Genomic DNA, 23808 nt, shown 5'->3' with positions numbered 1-23808 from the left:
GTGACAAGTTTTCTTGTTATTTTATTACATTAAATACATTTTAAAATCTAGGGAGTTACAGCACTAATTATTTTAACCGAGTTTTAAAAAATCTCCAGTTAGTAAAATTAAATTTGCAATTCCCAAACCAGAACTTTTTTTTTAAACAAGTGATTTCTATACCTAAAAACTTGCAAAAGGTGTTAAAAAGTTAAAAACTGCAGTAAGAAATCTGAAATTTGTTAACAACTAATAAAGAAAAGTGTTAAACTGAGAGGAACTAAATATTTGGCTTGTGTTAAATGATGTTAAACTCCAGATTAGGAAATCATCATGAGAGACTTAAAGAATACTTCATCAAGTTCACTATAAAATATATATCTCAACAAATATTGACAAGTTACAGAGCATTAAAATATGGTCATTAAGTGCTGAGTTCTGTATTACAGACAATTCAAAATGCTTCACAACTATCATTTCAGCAACGTGTTTTACACCTTATACTATGTTCCTTTGTTTTTAAGTTGTATCCCCGAACACCCGCTATAGTACAATGAGGAACAAAGTATAAATATAAGAGAAAATTCAAGTAGTTCTTGTGTCACTATGCATAGAAAAAAAGTTTTAAAACAAATTCCACTAAATGACTGAATTAACTACAGCTAAGTTGTAAACAACTGATGACTGCTCACAGCCACATTTGATTAGCTACAACTGTGTGGAATTTCTAGACATACCCGAGCTTTCTTTTATGCGTGAGCTAGAGAAACAAAAAGTGCCAATATAATGAAATGGATTGTTACGTTCCAAACTTCATGCGATTTCTGCTTCTAATACTAAACTATAAGCTAAGTACACTCTTTGTACCAGCACAGATGTTAATCATAATACTTTTTTGATTTGGTTTGGTTTGAATTTCGCACAAAGCTACATGATGGCTATCTGTACTAGCCATCCCTAATTTTGAGTGTACGACTAGTCATCACCACCCACTACCAACTCTTGGGCTACTCTTTTACCAACTAATAGTGGGATTGGCTGTAACATTATAATGCCCCCACGACTGAAAGGGCAAGTATATTTGGTATGATGGTAATTCAAACCCTTGACCCTTGTATTACAAGTCGAGTGTCCTAGCCACCTGGCTACATCATGCCCTGTTTTAGAAGGGACATATTAGAGATTCAAACCTGCAACCCTCAAATTATGAATAAAGTGCCTTAACCACCTGACCATGTCGGGCCCATTTTGATTTGAATTAAGGTAATACAAATACACCAGTGAAATATCACACTAGACATTTTAAGGTGTAACAATTATTGAATTAGCTATGTCAGAACAAAAGAGTCTAACAGAATTCACAAATATCTATTTAAATAATGTTATTTATTTTATTTTCAAATATTTTCATTATTTTATAATCAAACCATATATAGTTATAAAATTACCTCCGCCAGTTAGTATCAGAAGGTAAGGATAAGTATGTTTGGCCTCCACTTGTCAATATAAAATCATTCATCTGAAACAAAATAATATAAAGTACACTTTTCTCCATTTTGATTTAAAGAATAGGAATACCAAAGTTGTATCAACAAATTTAAAATAAAACACTGAAATGAGTGCATCTGTGTGCATGTATATTAGCATCTATAATGTTATACCAGTTTGTACATTTCTCTCATCAGCGTTTGCACAACTATTGCCAAATAACAAGTAATAAAGTGTAAAAATATATATGTTTCTAATCAGTTTAAGATAATCTAACTTAGTCTTCTGCAGTCTTGACAGTAAAGCAAACTTTACATCCACCTTATAAGTAATATTATAAATTCAAAGCATATGGTCTGCTATGGCGAGGACTGTTGGTAAGGATAGCCAATACATTTAAAAGGGTTTAACCCCATTTCTACTAACGACATCTGAGATCTTTCACCTTTCAGGAGTCTCACACATCAGAATCTTTTCTACCTGAAATAGTCTACACGTACAGAAGTCCTAAGAAACCATTTTACATAAGGAGAATCTTCTGGATCTTAAAGTTACACTGAGTACATTGTTTAACAAACCAAATAAATAAATCGTTAAAATTTCCACTATCCAGGTTTTAATCACTATCCATATTTTTAGCAGTGACATACCTACAAAAGTGGGCCCTCTGAAAAAAATTCATAAAGCCCACCCCCACTTCTAGCACTGTTGGGGGCTCCACAAGCTCTCCGTTGCTGCCCCCACCCTATGTTTTAGTCTCACTGCACAATATTTACATTACTAATATTAAGGAATAATAATATGCACAGTAGATAATTATCTACCTTAGGAAATGTGGGGAACACTGAATTTTTGTTGGGATAGATGTTCGAACTGTCTAACTCAGTTAACTGAAATCAATCAAATGAAGTATGTGAAAAGTGTAACAATCAGAAAACGTGAAGCGAGTAAACTATATGTAATAATCAATCATGAATAGCTCACTTAGTTTACCCAACTTGTGGTACTTTATTAAAAAATGAGGTACTAAAAAAAACTTAATTACCAGCCAGATTGTAATTACCTTCTATAAAATTTACACCAACCAATTTTTTAAAAAATCTCGCACAAAAATATTTAAAGACAGAAATATTTCAAGATAATAATCAGAAGGTAATTCACATACAATATAAAGTATGTATATATTATAGAAAAAACAGCCCCAAACCTAAGTAACATAAATATAACAAAATAAACAAGCCACAAAATATTAGAATGCTTTCCAGCCTTTAAGTAAATGTTTAACTGCAACTGCAGTACTAGGGTTAACATCAGGAACAATATAGCATCATTCAACACAGCAGTGTATTTTAATGTATTCTATTTCAGACTATCATTGAAATTATACACAGATACAGCAAAAGTCTTCCTTCAGTTTGAGTAATGGTCACTTATGTATAAAATGATACATGATAAATACACAAATGGTGTTTTGGGTGGGTTTTTTTTGTCACTACAATGAACCAATGTTTATAAAGGACTTGTAAAATATACAGCAAAGATGCTACAAATTTATTCTGAATTATAACAGCAACTGCGTTATATACACACACACACACACAACCATACTTTTTAAGCCATAAACAAAACACATTAAAATTAAACAAAATAAACTGCATATTTTTCTAAAAAGATCCTAGGATACACGCTACAACATAGGATTATAAAATGTATCTTAGGTTTTGCATTCACCTCCAAAACCTTGGATACATTTTATAATCCCATGTTGTAGCTTGTACCCTACGATAGTTTTTGAAAAATATGCGACACGTTTTGTTTATGCCTTAAAAGTGTATGGTTATAATATAATTAATCAGAGGCTGAGATTTGCTGTTTTTAACGCAGTCCTTTCTCATGATTTTGTTTACTTATTTGGCTTCATTTGCATGCAATTATTTAATTTCACTATATGCAAACACTGCTAACAAAAACTTTTCAAACAAAATTCATGTCCCACATTACCTGTTTATCAATGTCAATTTGTCTTAACCCATGCAAGGTAAATTGCCTAGTTCTATCTACTTCCATTCTGTCACTCCAAAGATCATAACCTTGTTTAACACCTTCCATTCTTACAATTGTTCCCTGTAAAATATGTTAAAACAATAATGTTACAGTAGATATCAAGCATAGAATTACATGTGTACTTTTTCACAAATACCTGCATGTTTCAAAAGATTTTCAGTATAAGATTTCTTCTATCGATACTAAACATCGCACTAAAAAAAGCTAGCTATCTTCTTACAATTTCTTTGGTGTTAAAATACACAATATGACACATCTAGGCTGTATTCATACATACACATTTTTAGCACTTTTGACAGTTCTTTCTAACTATATTTATTTAGGTCGCTAAATGCTCACGAGATTTGAAAGAGCTATAAATAAAAAAATCTTTATTGTGCCTTTGCAAGGTACACAGAGCTACAGCTCTCAAATGAGAATGGTGACCACCGCCCCTTAGTCAGGATGCCACTCCATCGCAAGTTAACACCAAATTAACAACTAGGTAGGCTAATAAGAAAGGTAAAGGTGTCTTACTCAAAAACACAAATAGCACGTCATCAGACAATTATGAACTTGTAACTATTCGCATACAGGTCCAAAGAACAAAGTTCCTAAGCCACATTTCAAGAGTAATTGTACATAAAACACCCATTACATGTCAATGTGTATTTCATGGAAATCAATGCAGTGATACTTTGATATATAACTTATAAAAATCCTGGTAGTTCATATACATATGTGTAGTAAATACACAATTATGATCCCAATGTACTGATACTTTGATATATACAGCTACAACAGAAAGTGTTCATACCCCTGCATCCCGAGTGGTTTTTTTGCTCATAACTTAAAACGTATCATGATTAGGATAATAGAAGTATAATACAGTATACATATTATACTAACACACATCTACATAATTTTTTATGTAAATTGAACTACAAATAAACTGTTTATAAAGAAATAACCAAAAATAGGAGGAGCAGAAAGTGTTCGTACAGTTCAGAATGTGTGAAAAAACTGATATTCCCGTGAAAATTTTGTTTAGTTTGGTGAATAAACTACATTATACCATTCCAGAACTAGACACTGGGTTCATAATTATTGGAATTTAGCCAGCAAAAAATTTACTTCCTGCAATTTAGCACTGTCTCCGTCATTATCTGCTTGGTCATCATGGCAAACAGGAAACAACTGTTCAATGATTTAAAAAAAATACAAGATACAAGTCTCGTGTGTCTCTTTTCGGTATTGCTACACAATTTAATGTGCCGAAATCTACTGTTCAAAGCATGATTGCCAAGTTTAAGCTTACAGGATCAACTGCTAACCTCCCTCGTTTCGGACGCCCCACCAAAATTCCAGAAAGAACCAAGAGGAAGGTTCTCAGAGAAGTTAGTAAGAACCCTCGTTTAACAAATAATGGCATACGGAAACTGGGGTCAAAGTAAGCACCTCTACAGTTACAAACATGTTACGCTCTTCTGGGTTCAAAGCATGCCATCCTCGTAGAGCTCCATATTTATAGCCTGTTCATTTAGAAGCACATTGAGGTATACAAGAAAGCATGTAGATAAACCCTCTACCTATTGGAAGAGTATTCTTTGGTCAGACAAGACTAAAATCGAACTTTTCGGCCACAATGATGTTCGCGATATTTCCTGTAAGAAGGGGGAACAAAATCTTCCAAAGAACACCGTCCCTAGAGTTGAACACGGCATTCTTTGTTAATGCCACAAACATACAGCCTAAACGATGCCACAAATATGTATGCACTCTTTATTACATGCCATAAACATACACTTTATTAATCTCCAAAGAATGCAGCACATAAAGTCTGAATTCAGAATAATTTTAGTCTACAAGTATCTTTGACATTGTGAATAACTTAATACTATGGTACTTAACAACTGTTCCGTTGTTTTCATTTTCTTCAATTATTGCTTTTGTATTTAAATTTAACAACAAAATGAAGTTTTTTGAAAGATGTATTTTGAAATAATTAGAATATGTAGTGGTGGCAAGAAACCAAGTTCAGTAACATTCTTCCAAATTTAACAAGAAAAATAAATTTGTAATCAAATAAGCCTAGAAATATGTCACAAATTAACCCTATGTGCATGGGTTGAGGAGGTCAAGGTGTGCACACAATGACAAAGTGCCATTCAACATGGTATTACATATTTGATGTCAGAGTTATCAACTATTAATTTAACCAAATACTACTACTCTAACAAAATTATATGTTAAAAGAGAGTACATACCAGATAAAATATACAGGAATACTGAAAAAATTGTGTGTATATATTTATTATAATCTTGTAGTTTTGCAATATGCAAACTGTGTAATGGACATATGGATTTTTATTCTTCAAACGAATAATCACCTTGTACTCTGACTTGTCAGACTGATGTTGGCAGTTCAGAGACATATTTTAACTGCAAATATTTTGGTAATACATTTAATTTTTTTTTGTGTACAACAGGCTGATATATATCACTAAATCTTGCCAAAATTTGTGTAGATATGTGTAATAAATTTGAAATAACAGTAAGCTTTACCTCCCACTACAGAGTCAGTTCTTTCAATTAACTTTCTCAATACTCTCTCTCTCTCTCTTGGTCAGTATGACCAACCTTGCACCCATCATGTAATCACTAACCATGAAAGTATCCATAATATAACTTTTATATGTACTGAGTGTATCTTCAGTAAGATCTGGCAAACTTTAATGAACATTACAAGTCTTTCATAAACAAAAGAATTTGATTTTTTTAATTAATTATTTTTTACTAAAGATTTGACCATAAGTAATTAAGTCAGAATGTGAGTGACTAAGATACTATTTTGAGTGCTAAGTCATTTTTATGCCAAAAATAACAGAGCAAGTACTATCCACCCCCCACCCAACAGTACACCCTAGTCTCACATTTCATGGCTAACTGAAATAAATTTTGTGAAATCAACCTTAACCCACAAAGAGGCAGAAAAATGCAGCCAAGGCAGTCAAATGTCAGTAACTTCTTTTGTAAGCCAATCAAATCATTTATGAAATGAATTTGTGACACATTCATAGAATAATTACCGGTAAAAAAACCAGAATACAAACCAGTTTTTAATATAATGTTATGTTCCTACAATGGCACTTATGTCACCCTGAGCAACAAAAGTACAACCTGATACTGTTATCAAGTCTACACATTGAAAATATAAGATGAAATGTATAGACAATAAAACAGAAAAAAAATATTTGTTGATTTCTTTGTTTGGAGTCTGTAGATTAAAGAAGTTCATTTTTATTAAAAATTTTGATTATATAGGAGAAAACAGTTTAATTAAGTAACAAATTATATTGAAAATTGAATTAATATTTTTACTTTCAAGATTAATTTTATGCACTTGGTTCTAGACTGGGTGATCCTACATTACATCTGTATTTTAGGTTTAATAAAATATTTACAAAGTTTCACAGTACCTATCCTCATGGACCCCTTGCACAAACATCACTAAAACAACAATAGGCAAAGAATATAAATATGCTATACCATGTGGATAAACACATTTTAGGCTTTTATGACTCCTCCTATTTTGAGAAATCAAGCGTGATGCCATGGGGTGCACACTCGCATTTGTACAGGTTTGATTAAAACTTCTCCTTGATCCTACCAATTTCAAATTAAATTTTCAAAATTCCTAAAACCTACTTTATGAGCATCATTTTTATGCTATTTAGTAAAACTTCATATTTTAACTGTTATGTTTTCTTACCCTAACATCACATGAACTCAGTCAATTCGACCAATCTTGTAACCACAAAACAAAATAAAAAATAAATCTCAAAAGCTTCTTTTTCTCCCAAAAATACTGCATATTATAGCAGAAAATTACAAGAATTTATCATAAACAGTTTAAGTCTTAATGGTTTAAAATTTGTTTTTATTTAATTTTACAGCTTTATTTATCTTTAAACTAGGGCTAACTGATAAATGTCCAATGCAAGGTGTAAATCACACAAGACAAATAGCTCAAGTTTGAGGACTAAACGAAACAATGCACAATCAACTGACAAGCAAACTTTATGAATATTTTTTTTCTTCACTTAATCTTATAAGTTTATACTTCGTTTGTAATGATAGTCCTAGAACAGGGGTGTGCAACAGGCGGCCCGCGGGCCACAACCCGGCCCGCCAAGCCATTTAGTGTGGCCCTAGTTGTTGTAATCTAACCATGTGGCCTGATCTGTAATCCAACGCAAATGGAATATTTTTAAAAGCATCGATCCTACGGGATTCCCAGGCTTCGACTCGACAAACTTCTAAAATTATCTTTGCTAGAGAGGAGCAGGCCGAATTCGATTGGTCGGCCTCCTTAGGGCATGAATAGGTGACGTGCACTAGCACTATTGTCTACGACTCAACGTCATGTCCTGAACCTCGCCTTCGCCCGCTGGCGACAATTTTCCCTAACCTCTGCTGTCCGTCATTCATTATTGGTGAAAATTTTATTACCCTTTACAGTTACTACAAGAGATTGAAGGTAAATTGATTATTATTTAGCATATTGTTGTGACTTTACTGAATTTATTAAAATTTTTGCTTTCAGATGCATCTGATTCTATGTACAGTGTGACCTCGTTATTCGCGGGGTTACGTTCTTTACCCTCCCGCGAATAGCGAAAACCGCGAATATTGGATGCAGTTTTAAAACGTATATGTATGCGATTATATACTATATGAAATGCTTCCCAAACACTAATGATACTTATACTCATTGATGCAGTAATAATGTAGCAATATTGCATACTGTTATGTATTTCACTAAATTGTACCGTGCGTTACCGGGCTGTGCTTTGCCGTTTGCGTTGTTGGGGAAGCTGAGGCAGTCAGCCAATAGCAGTCAATCTTGTTTGGTGAAGACGACAATTGATAAAACGGCTTGATTGAGTAAATACAACAGAAATCTCCTCGAAAAGCCCTTTCAGTCTCTGTGACCTACAAAACGCAGTTCGCGCATAACCCGCGAATATGCGGGGCCGCGAATGGCGAACCGCGAATAGGCGAGGTCACACTGTATTTTGCTATTCTCAATTAATTTAAGTACCGGAAGGCTATGATCGGGATGCCAATTTAGAAACATGTGTTTCTGTCCATAAGAGGTTCCATGTGTAAATAAATTCTATGTTTTTTCTACTTTGCTATTTTCGTGAGAATAATTTTTGTTTTGATTTCAGGGCTAGTAAAATGTCAGCAGTTAAGAAACGAAAAATTGATGATGAGGAAGGTTATTCAACAGTGAATGGTGCACAAAATATCTTGTTGTCCCACATAATCAAGGTGTTGTCTGCCTCGTCTGTCAAACTACAATTGCAGTCATGAAAGAGTACAATATTAAGCGACATTACGCAACTAAGCACTCCTCCCAGTTTGATGAAATTGTTGGTCAGGCACGAAAGGACAAAATTGAACATTTAAAACATCCATTGAAAAGCAACAAGGTGTTTTTACCACTTTCAAGAAAAATTCAGAACTGGTGACAAAACTGAGTTTTAAGCTTTGTGAATGTATAGCAGAAAAGGGAAAGCCTTTCAGTGATGGAGAATTTATTAAAATTGTTTAACAATATTCACAGAATATGCATGTCCAGAGAAAAAATATTTGGTGGAGCAAACTAGCCTTTCCGCTTTACTGTCTCACATGGGACAAAAGATCTTTCAGAGGACATCAAAGAAACTTTGAAAGAGAGATTGAATTCGTGTGAAGCTTTCAGTCTGGCTTTGGATGAAAGCACTGATATCAATGACACATCCCAACTTGTCATTTTCATCAGAGCTGTTACTGCAGGCTTTGATGTTTTCAAGAGTTTTAGATATGGCAAGCCTTTCCTCCACAACCACAGGACAGGATATTTGTGAACAAGTGCTTAAGGTTGTAGAAAAGTTTGAACTGAATCCTTATAAATTATGTGGTGTTACAACAGATGGTGCTCCTTCCATGACAGGTAGGACAAATGGATTCACCAAGAAATCTCTAACTGCAATTGGAGCACAAGACGTAGTTGTAAGCCACTGCATTATTCACCAAGAGAGCTTGTGCACCAAAGTTCTGGATTTTGCAGAAGTCATGAAAAATGTCGTCCAATGCGTAAATTATATTCGAACACGAGGATTAAATCATCGACAATTTAAAACTTTTTAGATGAGCTGGACAGTGAGTATTCAGATGTTTTGTACTTCTCTGCTGTACGTTGGCTTAGTAGAGCTGCTACTTTGAAGAGATTCTGGAATCTGCGAGAGAAGATTAAGTTCTTCATGGAGAGCAAACGTCAGAATGTGGACTTCTTGAGCAATGAGAACTGGCTGAATGACTTAGCATTCCTCACAGACATTACACAGCATCTGTCTGATTTAAACTTAAAACTACAAGGGAAAAGTCAACTTGTGAATAAGTTGTTTGAGCATATTTGTGCTTTTGAGAAGAAATTGGAACTTTTCCAGGTTCAGTTGAGAAGAGCCATATTGACCCATTTTACATGTCTTGCAACCAGGAAACTGGAATTTCCTAATCTGGATTGCACCAAATATGGAACCAGTGTACAAAAGCTGCGTGATGAGTTTGCAAACAGATTTCCAGATTTCAGACAAACTGAAATTAGATTGAAATTGTTCGCTCAACCTTTGATTTGGCAGTGGAAGACAGTCCTGATGATTGCCAAATGGAACTCATTGAACTGCAGGCTGACATGGACACTAAAAGGAAATTATCCGAAAACAGTTTGCTAGACTTTTACAAACTCTGTGTACGTGAAACGTTTCCCAATTTGTCCCGTGATGCACAAGGAATTGCCTCCCTTTTTGGTAGCACCTACTGCTGTGAGCAATTTTTCTCCAAAATGAAGCTCATCAAAACCAAATGTAGAAGTCAGCTGACTGATGAACATTTGACCAGTCAGTTAAGAGTGGCAACCACTTCTGTCAAAGCTGATATTGACAAGCTCTGCAAGGACTCTAAATTTCAAGTGTCGCACAAAAAGGATCACTCATGCAAAAATATAAAATATTATTGCTTGCATTTTCAGAATTTTTTTTTAATTTATTGTGCATGTACACAAATAAGCTTGTTTTTTAAGTGGCCCCGCTTGATTGATGAAGTTGGTTATATGGCCCACCAACGAAAAATGTTGCACACCCCTGTCCTAGAATATTAAATAGCTGCTGTATCTGAGATCAGAAATAGCAAATTTCAATTTGTGGGAAAAACAGTGAAAGATCTGTATTGAAAACAAGGCAGCATTATACATTATTTAGTAAATTAAAACAACATTTCTATAATTTATAAATGTAATAGCAAGCATCAGAGAATTATTGGCAGTTTATGAAAAATAGAACATGACAGGTGGCTGTGGCAGGTGGGCCTGACTTTCTGGTCTATACCTCTGTGAACAAGTCAGACTGAAGGACATGATAGGTGGCTGTGGCAGGTGGGCCTGACTTTCTGGTCTATACCTCTGTGAACAAGTCAGACTGAAGGACATGATAGGTGGCTGTGGCAGGTGGGCCTGACTTTCTGGTCTATACCTCTGTGAACAAGTCAGACTGAAGGACATGATAGGTGGCTGTGGCAGGTGGGCCTGACTTTTGGTCTATACCTCTGTGAACAAGTCAGACTGAAGGACATGATAGGTGGCTGTGGCAGGTGGGCCTGACTTTTTGGTCTATACCTCTGTGAACAAGTCAGACTGAAGGCTATAAAAGTTTGACTGTGCCTTAGTAATATCTACACTATAATGAAGAATTTATATTAAACTCAAGACAACTGAGAGGAGTGATAAATAAAAAAAGAAACATCAAGCTGGAGCAGAAAATCGAAATGTTTTTTTTAAATATTTCCTTCTAAAACTAAAACTTATAAAATACTAAAGATTCAATTAATTACATACACTTTAATGTCACATCTATTTGTATATGCTGAAGCTAACATCATACCCCAACAAGGTTCTTAATTAAACTTTGAATGTTACTCTCCATAAGGTCTCAACATGCATACTTGGGCTTCCCTGTATCGAGAAGATCAACAGTATTCTTCTATTTGGTTGTTTACAGTTTCATAATGCAGGTCATTTGACATTTTCTTAAACTGGTAATACTAGCCCCCTGGGAATGTAGTATAGTACGGTTATAACAACAAATTAAACAAACCAAATAAAGTTCATAAAATCAGTAAGGAAAGTATAAAAGTCTCTTCCACTATGAAAGAATAGTTAAAACTGTAAAAAAAAAAGACAAAGATAAAAATTTTAAAAACTACCTGAAAGACAAAAAAAATGCCCTGATTCAAATAACGTACAAGTAGAAAGTCACTTCTTTCAGCATCAGTAACTGAGATTATTTTATGCAGCATCTGATGCTGTAAATAGGTGTACACTGTAGAAAACAATTCAATGTTTATGTGATAAACCATTTTAATTATAACTTCACTTTTTCATACCCGCTGTTCACCATCAGTAGAGCTGTTGCTTATCTGATTAACATTTGGTAGAGAACCTCCTCTGTATGATCCTAATGTCTGGTTAATCAACAGCTGTTGTTTCTGATAAACAACCTGAAATTAATTAAACAAAATATTTCACTCACATATCATGGTTATTATTTTTTCTAACACTAAAGTTTTGATGAACAGGTGTTATCAATCTTCACTAAGAGAAAATGTTTTCTATTTAAAACTATTAAAAGAAACACAATGACAACTTAATAGCTATTATTCATAACAAGTCCACATACCGTTTTCCAAGGTATTTGTTGTTTTTTTAAGGTTTTCTGAAAATGGGTTATCTCCTAAAAAGCTTTAAACAACTTTAAGCCTACATCTGATCTCCTCATCTGAATTTTCTCTCAAGAGAGTTTTAGAACTGCACTTAAATGTTAAATCAATTTGAAAAAAGTAGCACAATAGGTATTTTCTATATGAGGTATTCCTAAAAGTCTTTGTTTAGCTCGATAACACAAAATTAAACAAACTGTTTGCCATGGTACAGCTAATAACAAAATTAGAACAAAAATTTTAAAAACATTGTTTAACACAACATTTAAAGACACCAAGGGTCAAGCATGGCCAAGTGGTTAAAATGTTCAACTCATAATCTGAGGGTTGCCGATTTGAATCCCCATTGCATTAAACATGTTTGCCCTTTCAGGCATGGGGACATTATAACATGATGGTCAGTCCCACTACGTTGGTAAAAGAGTACCCCAAGAGTTGTAAGTGGGTGATGGTAACTAGCTGCCTTCCCTTTAGTCTTCCACTGCTAAATTATGGACAGCTAGTGTAGATAACCCTCATGTAGCTTTGCACAAAATTCAAAACAAAGACAACAAGGAGCCTGTTGTTCAAAAAAATGGTTGTTCCATCTACTTAAGGAAAACAAATTCAAACATATCCCTGATCATTTAAATATTAAACTCTTAAACTAACTGTACCTATTAGTTCAAAGGCTAAACACCCAGTAAGAAATGCCATGGTTGAAGATAACTCCTACCCTGCTGAATATTTAGATTTTTTTTTCCTTAACATTCTCACCATTAAATGTTAAGAACTGATTCTATCAATTCCCTCAGAACTCTATAACATCTCAACATCTGTAGAATTTTATCTGTATTAATTTTAATTGTTTTTATAATACAAAATTATAAATTGAATAAAAAAATTCATAGACGTATGTTAAGTGAATGAAGAAAGAATTGCGTTTCTCATTTTCCACATAACAGAAAGTGTCCCTTCCACCACCACTCCACTTCATGAATATTCATGTACCTCAATCTTATCTCTTCTAACTCCTCTGTCTTCAGTAGAAACAATCTCAGAAATGTCAACCCATTCCTGTATGACAATCTTTTCATATCAGATGCTGCTACAATTAAAATCATCATTACTCAACAACATGTACGATAAAACATTAAATTTAACTGAGCAATAATCATTCGTAATCACTCGTAAACACTCGTAATCACTCGCACCCAAATGTTCTATAATTTCCAACTTCTCAACCTTCTTTGTATAAGAAATTGACAACAAATCTAAAACACAATAATTCCTTTTGTTATCTTGAAAAGAATGAACAATGTTCAGTATCAGTAATGTCAAGAAAACCCACTTGTAGAGAAATATATATGCAAAAAACGGCTCGTTTGGGTTGAGAAAATATTTTACATAAAAGAGTGAACAACGTTTCGACCTTCTTCGGTCATCGTCAGGTTCACAATGAAAGAAAGAGGTAACTGACCGGAAGCTGACCACATGTTTAGAAAGGGCTGTGTAACTGAGTGTCAGAATGTAGAGGGCGATGTTAGATGTTTGAATATATAATTTTATTTATTTTATTGTATTAATATATGTATAAAGGCGTTCCTTTATATTGGTTTATTTTGGGTTTAAGTTGTTGTATAAGTAAGGCTTCTTTAATTTTGCGTTTGTTTATGTTTGTTTCTTGTTCAGTATATTGAAATAAGCAGAACTTACAACGAAAGCTCCAGTTTTGGTAATAAACAAAGGGTAATACCCACAGAAAGACAGAAATCATTATCAAGATCCTCAGACAAAAAACAACCTCTATCTCTAGACCAGTGGTTCTTAACCTTTTTCAGTGTTTGCACCCCTTTCAAATCAGTAATCATTTCTCGCACCCCCTGGAAACTTAAATATAAAAAAAGCTAAAAATATAAAGCATACTCTTATGTAAAAATATAGATTTGCTTTAATTATTCATGGGCATCCTCGCACCCCTTGGGAATCATCTTCGCACCCCCTAGGGGTGCGGGCACCCCTGGTTAAGAACCCCTGCTCTAGACCATTTCAATCTTTTAGGACGATTCCACAGATTTACAGAAGAAATTAAATAAACCATATTGGTTGGTGTGCAATAAAAAATTTAATAAGAGAAAAAATACTTTCAACATATTTCATGCTTGGCATGGCCAGATGGTTAGGGTGCATGACTCATAATCTGAGGGTCATACATTTGAATCCCCATCACACCAAAAAATTCTCACCGTTTCAATCATGGGGGCATTATATGCTGACATTCAATCCCACTATTCAATGGTAAAAGAGTAACCCAAGAATTGGCAGTGAATGGTGATGACTAGCCTCCTTCCCTCTGGTCTTACACTGCTAAATTAAGGACAGATATCACAGATGGCCCTCATGTAGCTTTGCACAAAATTTAAAATCAAACATATTTGGAAGAAAAATACTCAGAGGGAGATGAATTAGAGAATTTGAAAAATGTCAAAAGACACCAGTTTAATCAACTTAATTTTGAGCTCATGCAAGCTTAATTTCTAAACTAGTTTCACAAAAAGAAATTGCATTACATACAACTAAAATATACAACAAGATGAATATCACTACAATAAATGCACAAGTTTTAATGAAACAGGAATGCATGTACACTGTACTCTGTTCAGTACGTGTTTGCACATGTGCATCAAGCAGTTTATATACAGATGTAGATGTCATAAATACAGAATGATGAATACAACTATCAGATGGTAGATGGAAAGTGGTAGAAGTGAAGTTTAGCGAGTTCAATTTGTTACAAGTTGTTTATGTAGATATAAAACTATTTGATTCAAGCTTATACCAGCTTTTATGAATGGTTTTTCCAACTCATCTATATTGCAATTCTATTCTTTTGTTGACTGACCAACTGGATGAAATATGAACATTATACAGACTTCACCATACTTTGCTGTTTATATAGAAATTTGAACTGACCTTATATGACCAGGATATAAAAAATATACTCTTTCCAAGTTTGTTTGTGTTTTTTTTTGTTGTTGTTGTTACAAATGTTTAAGTGTATTTGCATGATTCTGAGCAACAGGTGAATGCATTTGAATTTTGTCTCAGCAGTGATAAGGTTTTGTAGTTTAATGAATACAACTAATGAATCAACTCGAACCAGAACTATGTTACAACTAGCAATAAACCAAAACCAACATACATACATACACATACAAACACAGTTCCAATGTGTTCTAGCCCTACTTAACTCCAGAACACTGGCTACAAGTAACTCACTTTACTTATACATTCTTAAATTGTTTATAACAGGAAAAGAAAGGTTTTTCTATTTCAATATTTTCTTTACATCAGCCCAGAATCATCCCTTAAAAGTTTGGTGACTGCTTTTCAGTCAAATTGTAAACGTTGGTGGGTGTGAACATTTACTATATAGCATAAATTATATAAGGAAAGCAACTATAAACTCACCAGACAATTTCTTGAGACTAAACAATCAACTTTTAAATGAAAAACGTACCATTAAAAGATATTCAACTATAAACTAAGATTGAACATAAATGGTGTTAATGACAAAACAAATTACAAAGAACTTTAATCAAAGCACAAGACTCTTGTACAAAATCTCAAATTGATGAGTCAATAAAACAGATTTTATGACAACTAGAATTACTTTTAGAATTATGTAGATGGTAACCAAGACCAAACAAATCAAAAGAAATAATATTCATTTTTTACACGTGTGTGGCCTAAGTGTCTTGCATATGTTTTCTTATAGCAAAGCCACATTGGGCTATCTGCTGAGCCCACCAAGGGGAATCAAACCCCTGATTTTAGGGTTGTAAATCCAGAGATATACTGCTGTACTAGCGGTGGGCAAGTATCTTGCAAAATCCTGAGAGTAGTTTTTATGTTAATAGTTGAGAAAAGAGAAACAAAACTATATTTCAAAATTGCTGCTAATTTCCCTATTCAATTCCTTTTTAGGGAACAAAATTATTAATTTTTACAAAATAAAAAGGATATCAGTAATACCTCATATGTAATATATACTAACATATCTAACAGTCAAAAGAAAACGTAGTACATAAGAAATAATACAAAGCTTTTAGTACACTTTCTGGAAAAATAATATGGTATATTGTACTTACACTACAGACTAAAAAGTGTACAAAGAATGCTGAAGCAATTACAGGTTTATTTTAGTTATTAAAGTTGACAGCAACATAAACCAAAGAAATCTCACAGCAAACATGATATCCTGTAAAGCAAGTTAACATGAACTTACAAAACAGAACAACAAAAATAAAGTCATGCAACAACTTAACATCAAGCTTAATGTACATGAATAATCATGTTTGAAATTTCTGTAAATAAATGTTCCATTAAAAGTATGTGTAAAGTCCGAGTCAGTTGAGAATAGGATAAACAAGTATAAGCTTGCAATAAAAAATCTAGTTTCAAGGTATAAACATATATAAATTTGTAGAGAATCAACCAATATTACACTGAATAAGACAAACAAATTCCTTAAAATACAGTCAATATTTAAGACCTAAAGGAAGAAAACTCACACCCAATAACTAGAAATTTTAAAATGTTATTTTCTGTCATTTTTTCATTTTAAATAATTTATGTTTTCACAAGTGTAATGAATATATGGGTTTTTAAAAAAACGTTTCTATACTAACTGACTGACTGCTAATAAAGTTGTCATCAAACATAATGATTAACAGAAAAAACTGAAATTTATAGACACACTAATGTTACGATAAAAAGTGTGAAACGTAGTCCACCACTTACTGGTACGGTAAGCCTCACTAATATAAAAATTTTAGACTAGTAGAAACTTTAAATTTGATTTAAAATTCAATACAAATGCTAATAATGATAAATCACTATTATTCTAAACGAATTTGATGGTTTACAGATTTTACCTACAAAAATATTTATCCCAAAAATTGGTTTCATGGGAAAAAAAAGGTAATTTCCCCAAGTTTTAGGATCATGTGACTGATATTTAACAAAAATTAGTAGCATAGTTAAGTTTAAATTATTGTATAATACACAAATTATTACAAAGTAAAAAATAAAAAAACAAGGTTGTAATTAGCTGTTAATAGCAGTTCTAAGAATTTAGTATTATTATATCCTGAATAGTCAAGAATCTACTTTTTGTGGGGAGGGGCTACTCGTATATTCAATATAATATCAAAATTCACATAATATGGATTGTTACCTTTCCAGATTGTGGGTCTATCAAATAACAGGATAAAACTATAACATCAGTTAACAGAGGCAGTGACAGCACTACTGTCAGCGTATTAATATCAGTTTAAGTTTTAACGCCATAATTAATAGTAAATTCGTTTAACACTATTATTAATATCTCAGTGAAATTCCTTTAAATTTTATTTTTTGTTTATTTGTGAAAATTGTATAAATATTTCATTAAAGATATCAAACTATTAAGAGACCTATGGTTCACTATTTCGAACTTAGCTTTAACTTTTTAAGTTACCCGTTTCGCTCCGAGAACTTCCCGCATAACTTGTTCAAACGCAGCAGTCTCTTCTGCCTGTTTCTGATTGTGAAGAGCAATCTTCTCACTAAATTTTCTTGGATTTGCCATTACATTACGTGTATCTTTAAAGTATGTCTCTTTCACTTGTTTACATATAAATTAACATTTCATACCTACGTGAAATACATTTCAACCAACACTCACTATCAAATACAATCACAATTCGTACTTAACATTATAAACGACAACAACATCATTGCGGTGAGATCCTACAGTGATACCTGGTGGAATACACTTCCGCAATGAACTAAGTATTGCGGGAAATACCATTTTTAAAAATTGTTGATCATTTTTGGGAAATTCAGTTAACCTCAGTACGTTGGAATGAGTGATATGGTGAGGAGACAGTTTAACAATATATTTTCCATAATTTCATCACTTCTCTAAATTACTAAAAGTTCTTATAATGTGATCGCATGACAAAGAATTTTTCAAAATAATTTCTCTTCTTTTTTTCTGTTATTCTTAGAAGAGAAAACAAATTTCTTTTGAAACGAGTACGTTAGATATTGCTTCGTCTAAGAAATGTAATTTCTGAGTAGCAATAATCTATCAAAATTTCGTATTACTGTATAATTGCATATAATAAAGCTCTTGGAAAAAGAACATAATACCATAGCTGCACATCTGCGTATCAACTTTTTAACTTGTTTTTCTTTGTATCAGATATATGAAACCTTAACAACATAAACAAAGAGTTTTCCGGTGGCTTATTGCTAAAAATCGAGTTTCGATACTTATTAGCATGGGCACAGAACAGATACTGCGAATTTGTGCTTAGAAATAATCAAACAAAAATAAGTTAGTCTAAAAGATTTTGATGAAACAAAATAGATGAAATAGCACTAAAACCCTGATTTCCATACCAGCAGCAAGGTAGCACAGATAGTCCAATTTGTAGCCTTGCGCTTAACAACAAACTAGCTGTTTTCTTTAAAGCAAAGATACTATGGGTTATCTACTCTATCTACTGCGAAAAAGAGACTGCAATAAAACTGGCGAATCTACTACCTATGATGGTGTTCTGCTTTCATTGAGTGTATATTGAAGTACACCAGTATCAATACAAAGCGTCATCTAATGGCTCAGCAATACTTTTCAATGGGTTAAGGTACTAAAAAATCAGGTTTCAGTACGCGTTGAGGCATAGAACAAATAGACCAATATGTATCTTTGTACTTTGCATTAAATAAATACTACCAATTGTAGCTTTGGCAAGTGGTTTGTACATTATCAAATAGTTCATGCAGTAACCAAAGGTTAACTGTATAATCTGCTAGAGTAATTGGCAAAGCATAATGATGGCATATGCACGTGACAACGCATTTGTGTAAAAATATATACATGCGTGATCCACTGACATAAAACTACGTAATGGACTATCGATTGTTAGAATTTCAATTTTACAGTATTACTGGTATCCTACTGGGGAATAACTTTAATAAAGTTTGCTAATAAAAATGTAAAACAATCTACTCATTAGTATAATAAATATAGTAAGAAGTAGTTATTAATTAAAAGAATACATCTCTATAATATATTAGTTATAAGTATTTATAAATGTATAATAGTATACCTGTATCAATACTACGATTTTGCCAAGAAATTTGAAATGTCACTATTACTCCGATTTCTTGTGACCTCTACAAAGTTCATCCAAATATTGGCAATAAAACACAACAACATAAATTCTAGAAACACAAATTCTCGACAACGGATTTTTACACAAAAAAAATAATGTTCTTGCTTCATCTTTGTTTATTTCTTTCTGCCGTGGGGGGGGTATAATGTGATAATCAATCCCACTATTCGTTGATAAAAGAGAAGCCAGATAGTTGGCGGTGGGTGGTGATGACTAGCTGCCTTCCCTCTAGTTTTACACTGCAAAATTAGGAACGACTAGAGCAAATAACCCTCGAGTAGCTTTGCGCGAAATTCGAAACAAACGAAACCATTTATCATCCCTCTGTGTTTGAATCAAAATGAAAGAAAACAGAAATTTGAGAAAATGTCCATATTAATCAAAGGTTAAACAAATACAATGTATAACATAACACATTGTTCTGTGCTATGCTTTCTCGTTTTTATTTTGTGGCGAACATAGCTATTCCTAATTCTAAAAGCACAAAATATGCACGCATGAATTACATATTGCTTTAAAAAAATCTAAAATAATTCACACTTATCAAAGTAAAACCACATGTATAACAACATCAACTAAGTCGTTTTAACAAACATCACCTATAATTCTAAGGAGAAATAGCCAAACCCACTGTTTTGTACAAAATGACAGATAGTTATCTACCCGCTTTTAGAGTTTACAGCTAACAATAACACCAGCACTATAAACAAAAGTGCTTTTTAACAAAGAAAACATAAACGCAATCCTTTAATACGGAAATGTCTATTTCATTTAAAAGTAGTTTTGTTTTGTTTTTGAATTATCTGCGCTAGCCGTCCTTAATTTAGCAGTATAAGACTAGAGGGAAAGCAACTAGTCATCACCACCCACGGCCAACTCTTGGTCTACTCTTTTACCAACGAATAGTTGGATTGACCGTTACATAATAACGCCCCCACGGCTAAAAGAACAAACATGTTTGACGCGATGGGGATGCGAACCCGCGAACCTCAGATTACGAGTCGCATGCCTTATCCCATCTGGCCATGCCGGGCCTCCATTTAAAAGTAGATAGCTAATAACAATTCATGATGCAATACTGAAATAAATCCTCGCAGAAATATGCAATGCAAATGGAAATACCTTTCATACAGTAGTACCGAAACATAAGCCCTTTGCACTTGACTCGTAATCTGAAGGTCGTGGGTTCGAATCCCCGTCACACCAAACATGCTCGCCCTCTCAGCTGTGGGGATATTATAGTGTTACAGCCGATCCCACTATTCGTTGGTAAAAGAATAGCCCAACAGTTAACAGTAGGTGGTGATGACAGGCTGTCTTCCCCCCTGCTAAATTAGGTACGGCTAGTGCAGATATCCCTCGAATAGCTGTGGGCGAAATTCAAAACAAACTAAACCAGTTAGCCCTTTGTAATTTCAAACCACAACAACGTAAACCTGTGAACATAATGAACACATAAAAAAGGATCACTTAATATTTTTAAAGATAGTAAGATAGATGATGTTCAACACCACTTAACACTACAAAAAACAACAACAACAACAATAACCCTACACATATACAGAAAGTGCACTATTAAGGTATATATTATATACCCATATAAAATGGCCTTCAAACTTTCCATATACACATCATAAATTTATATAGCGTGTTCAACCCTTTGCATTAATCTCACTAACAAAAGGAAATACACACACATTTCCTTACGAAATAGATATATTACAATATTAACAACAAAAACTCTTTACAAAACATAAACTGTACATGTATTATGTATACACTATTTACACAGATACGTTAAATAAATACACACGAAATCATTATACAAGATATACAATTTAGAAGAAAACTATAGCTTCGTACCCATATAATCCTCAAATGGATATCCTCCAATGCAGTTATGGATTTTTGGCATGTCATGGTAGACTGGCAGATAATTTTCATGGTTCTTGCTTGATACGTTAAAGTTATCATCTTCTCTCGGAAATAATTCACTTCTTTCTTCAGGTGTGGTTATCTGGGTTTCAGCAGATGATTTTAATTATAGCCACATAATGCTGAAACACCCGTCCACCTGAATGCCTGCTTTTGGCAATGGTACCTTAAAATTGCTATCTGCTTTATTGTGAGTTGCTCTTTTACGGCAGTTGGAACCTTCAAATTCTCTGCCCTAATTACTGGAGCTTTGATAGAAACTGCTGATAAAGTTTATTCCCTGATCTCCATGGCTGGTGTGGTGGCAATGGTGGCTGATGTTTTTTTCACTGTCCCTGGAACATTTTTCTTTGAATGCATCTTACCAGAATGAAATACGTGATGACCCTCTCAGTGATGGAAGCATGTCTCTTGTCATTCTTTACTCTTTAAACTCATCCTTTTTTGTGCATTCTATGACAAATTATTTTCATGATGTCCTAATAATTATTACACTACTTCATAAAATTTCCTGTCTATGTATAAAAAGTGAATAATAATATGATTTAGGTTAGTTTTCAGCCAAAGAGATTCTGTAACTGTCCGATAGGTGAGTCGGGAATTTCTGCTGGATACTGGTATCGTCTGATTTGGGTTAATGAAACACCCTCAAAAGGGGAATAGGAAATTAATTTTTCTATGTTATGATTTCACTTCTGATTCAAAACATTTTTTTTGTCCTTATCGTAGAGCCACTTGATCCAGTACATGATACTGAACATAATATATATATCACATATTTCTGATTTTTTGTGTTACTATAGTATTTTTCTAATATTTTTGGTTTATTCTAAATCTGAGCAATGTCAAAATGGTCCTTAATCTGATTTTGTTCTAGCTACTTTTGTTACTTTGTCATTCTGTGAAGACAACACCTGTTCTACCCAAGAATATGGTCATAATGCTGCGTATTGCATAAGAATGTCAACAACCAGTGTCCATTAATGACAGGTCAAAAGATATCTCAAGGTTATTACTTTTACTATGTTTGAAAGAGAATAACCAGTCACTCAAGAAACGCTAGACTTTGTGGGTAAATCTTGCTAAAGATACAAACATTACATTTTAACATTCACGTACTGCTCTCGACTCCCTGAATGAATAATTTAGTGGGAATACATGTTGATTGAAGATAATAGCTTAATTAAATCACAAGGTCAGTAAAAGGTAACCGTCCAGAATGCACAAGCAACAACAAACGTTGTATTTTGTGTCTTTGATCAGTGAAGATTGTTATCATTGTATATTAAATATCATGTTTAATTTATTTATTCAATTTTTAATAAAATTTACTGTCATTTCGGAATAAATTCTTCTTCTTGATAATTCATATTGCTTTTATTTTGTACTATTTCCATAAAAGTTAACAAAATCCTGATAGAATTCTAGGAACTAATTAAAAACTGAGATTCTAGAAGTACATGAAAAATCACATTTCCGAGCAATAATCCTGACAAGACTTGATGGCAACCGTTATTAACTCATGGTCGGTGAGTCACAAGTTCAAAACTCGTCTCTGAATTTGCTTATTTTTTCAGATGTAGAAGTAGTTATTGTGACAATTAATCCAACTATTATTTAATAAAGAGTAGCTAGCGCAGATAATCATGAAGTAATTTTGCACGAAAATTCAAAAACAAAGCAGGGCCATAAATTCCAGAAAGTGGAAACATAATCAAAGAGTAGATTTCTTATACAATATTTCTTATAAAAAATAAACTCAACATCTTATACACATGTATATACATCAAATCAAGAGCTGTTAAAATATATAAAATGGTTTGCCAGCATTCAACTTTAATTAGAAAATGTTACGGAGTATTTTAAGATGGAGTAAATACGAAATATCGTGGTTTTAATGTTATTATTTTACCATGGAAAAAGTTTCATGTTACATGAAAATGTCAGAGAACTTTATAAGACAATAATTTGGAAGACTAACAAAATGAAAATACACTATTAACGTGATATTCCAATGCAAAATTAAAACTTATTTTATCGGATTTTATATTCAGGTTCATAAAAATAAAATATATCTTATTGTCTGATATTTGTATTTTGAAAATAAATACGTATACAATAATTCATAAAATTATAGATTTTTCTGAAGATATTGTTCCCTGTACAAAACATTATTGTGTCTTGATATTTATAACACTGATAACAATACCAAATCAGGCATCTTTCTAGATCTAAATTATAGCTAAAAATTTTAAAATTTAAAGGTATATTGTTTATATAATTTGTTGATAAATTAATGAACAACGTAGAAATTTTATTTATTTTGTCAATATACTAC

At 33.1% G+C, this 23808-nt stretch overlaps 1 protein-coding gene across 5 annotated transcripts in view; it reads right to left on the bottom strand.

Moving 5' to 3' along the window:
• LOC143238745 (CREB-regulated transcription coactivator 1-like) overlaps positions 1-18167 on the bottom strand; it is a 68570-nt gene extending 50403 nt beyond the window's left edge. Inside the window, exons 1-5 of one of the 5 annotated variants that reach the window (XM_076479269.1) lie at positions 17831-18156; positions 13321-13417; positions 11998-12111; positions 3469-3591; positions 1428-1498 (exon numbers count right to left, since the gene is read on the bottom strand). In XM_076479269.1, the coding sequence (XP_076335384.1) occupies positions 1428-1498; positions 3469-3576 (179 nt within the window). In that variant the 5' untranslated portion in view covers positions 3577-3591; positions 11998-12111; positions 13321-13417; positions 17831-18156. The other 4 variants (XM_076479276.1, XM_076479260.1, XM_076479252.1 and 1 more) reach the window with 4 other exon arrangements.
• Between the last annotated feature and the right edge of the window lie 5641 nt (positions 18168-23808).

This window comes from Tachypleus tridentatus, chromosome 2 (genome assembly GCF_004210375.1).
Source record: "Tachypleus tridentatus isolate NWPU-2018 chromosome 2, ASM421037v1, whole genome shotgun sequence".
Taxonomy (NCBI): Eukaryota; Metazoa; Arthropoda; class Merostomata; order Xiphosura; family Limulidae; genus Tachypleus; species Tachypleus tridentatus.
Note: the sequence above shows the minus strand (reverse complement) of the source record. Positions and strands in the feature narration are given on the sequence as shown.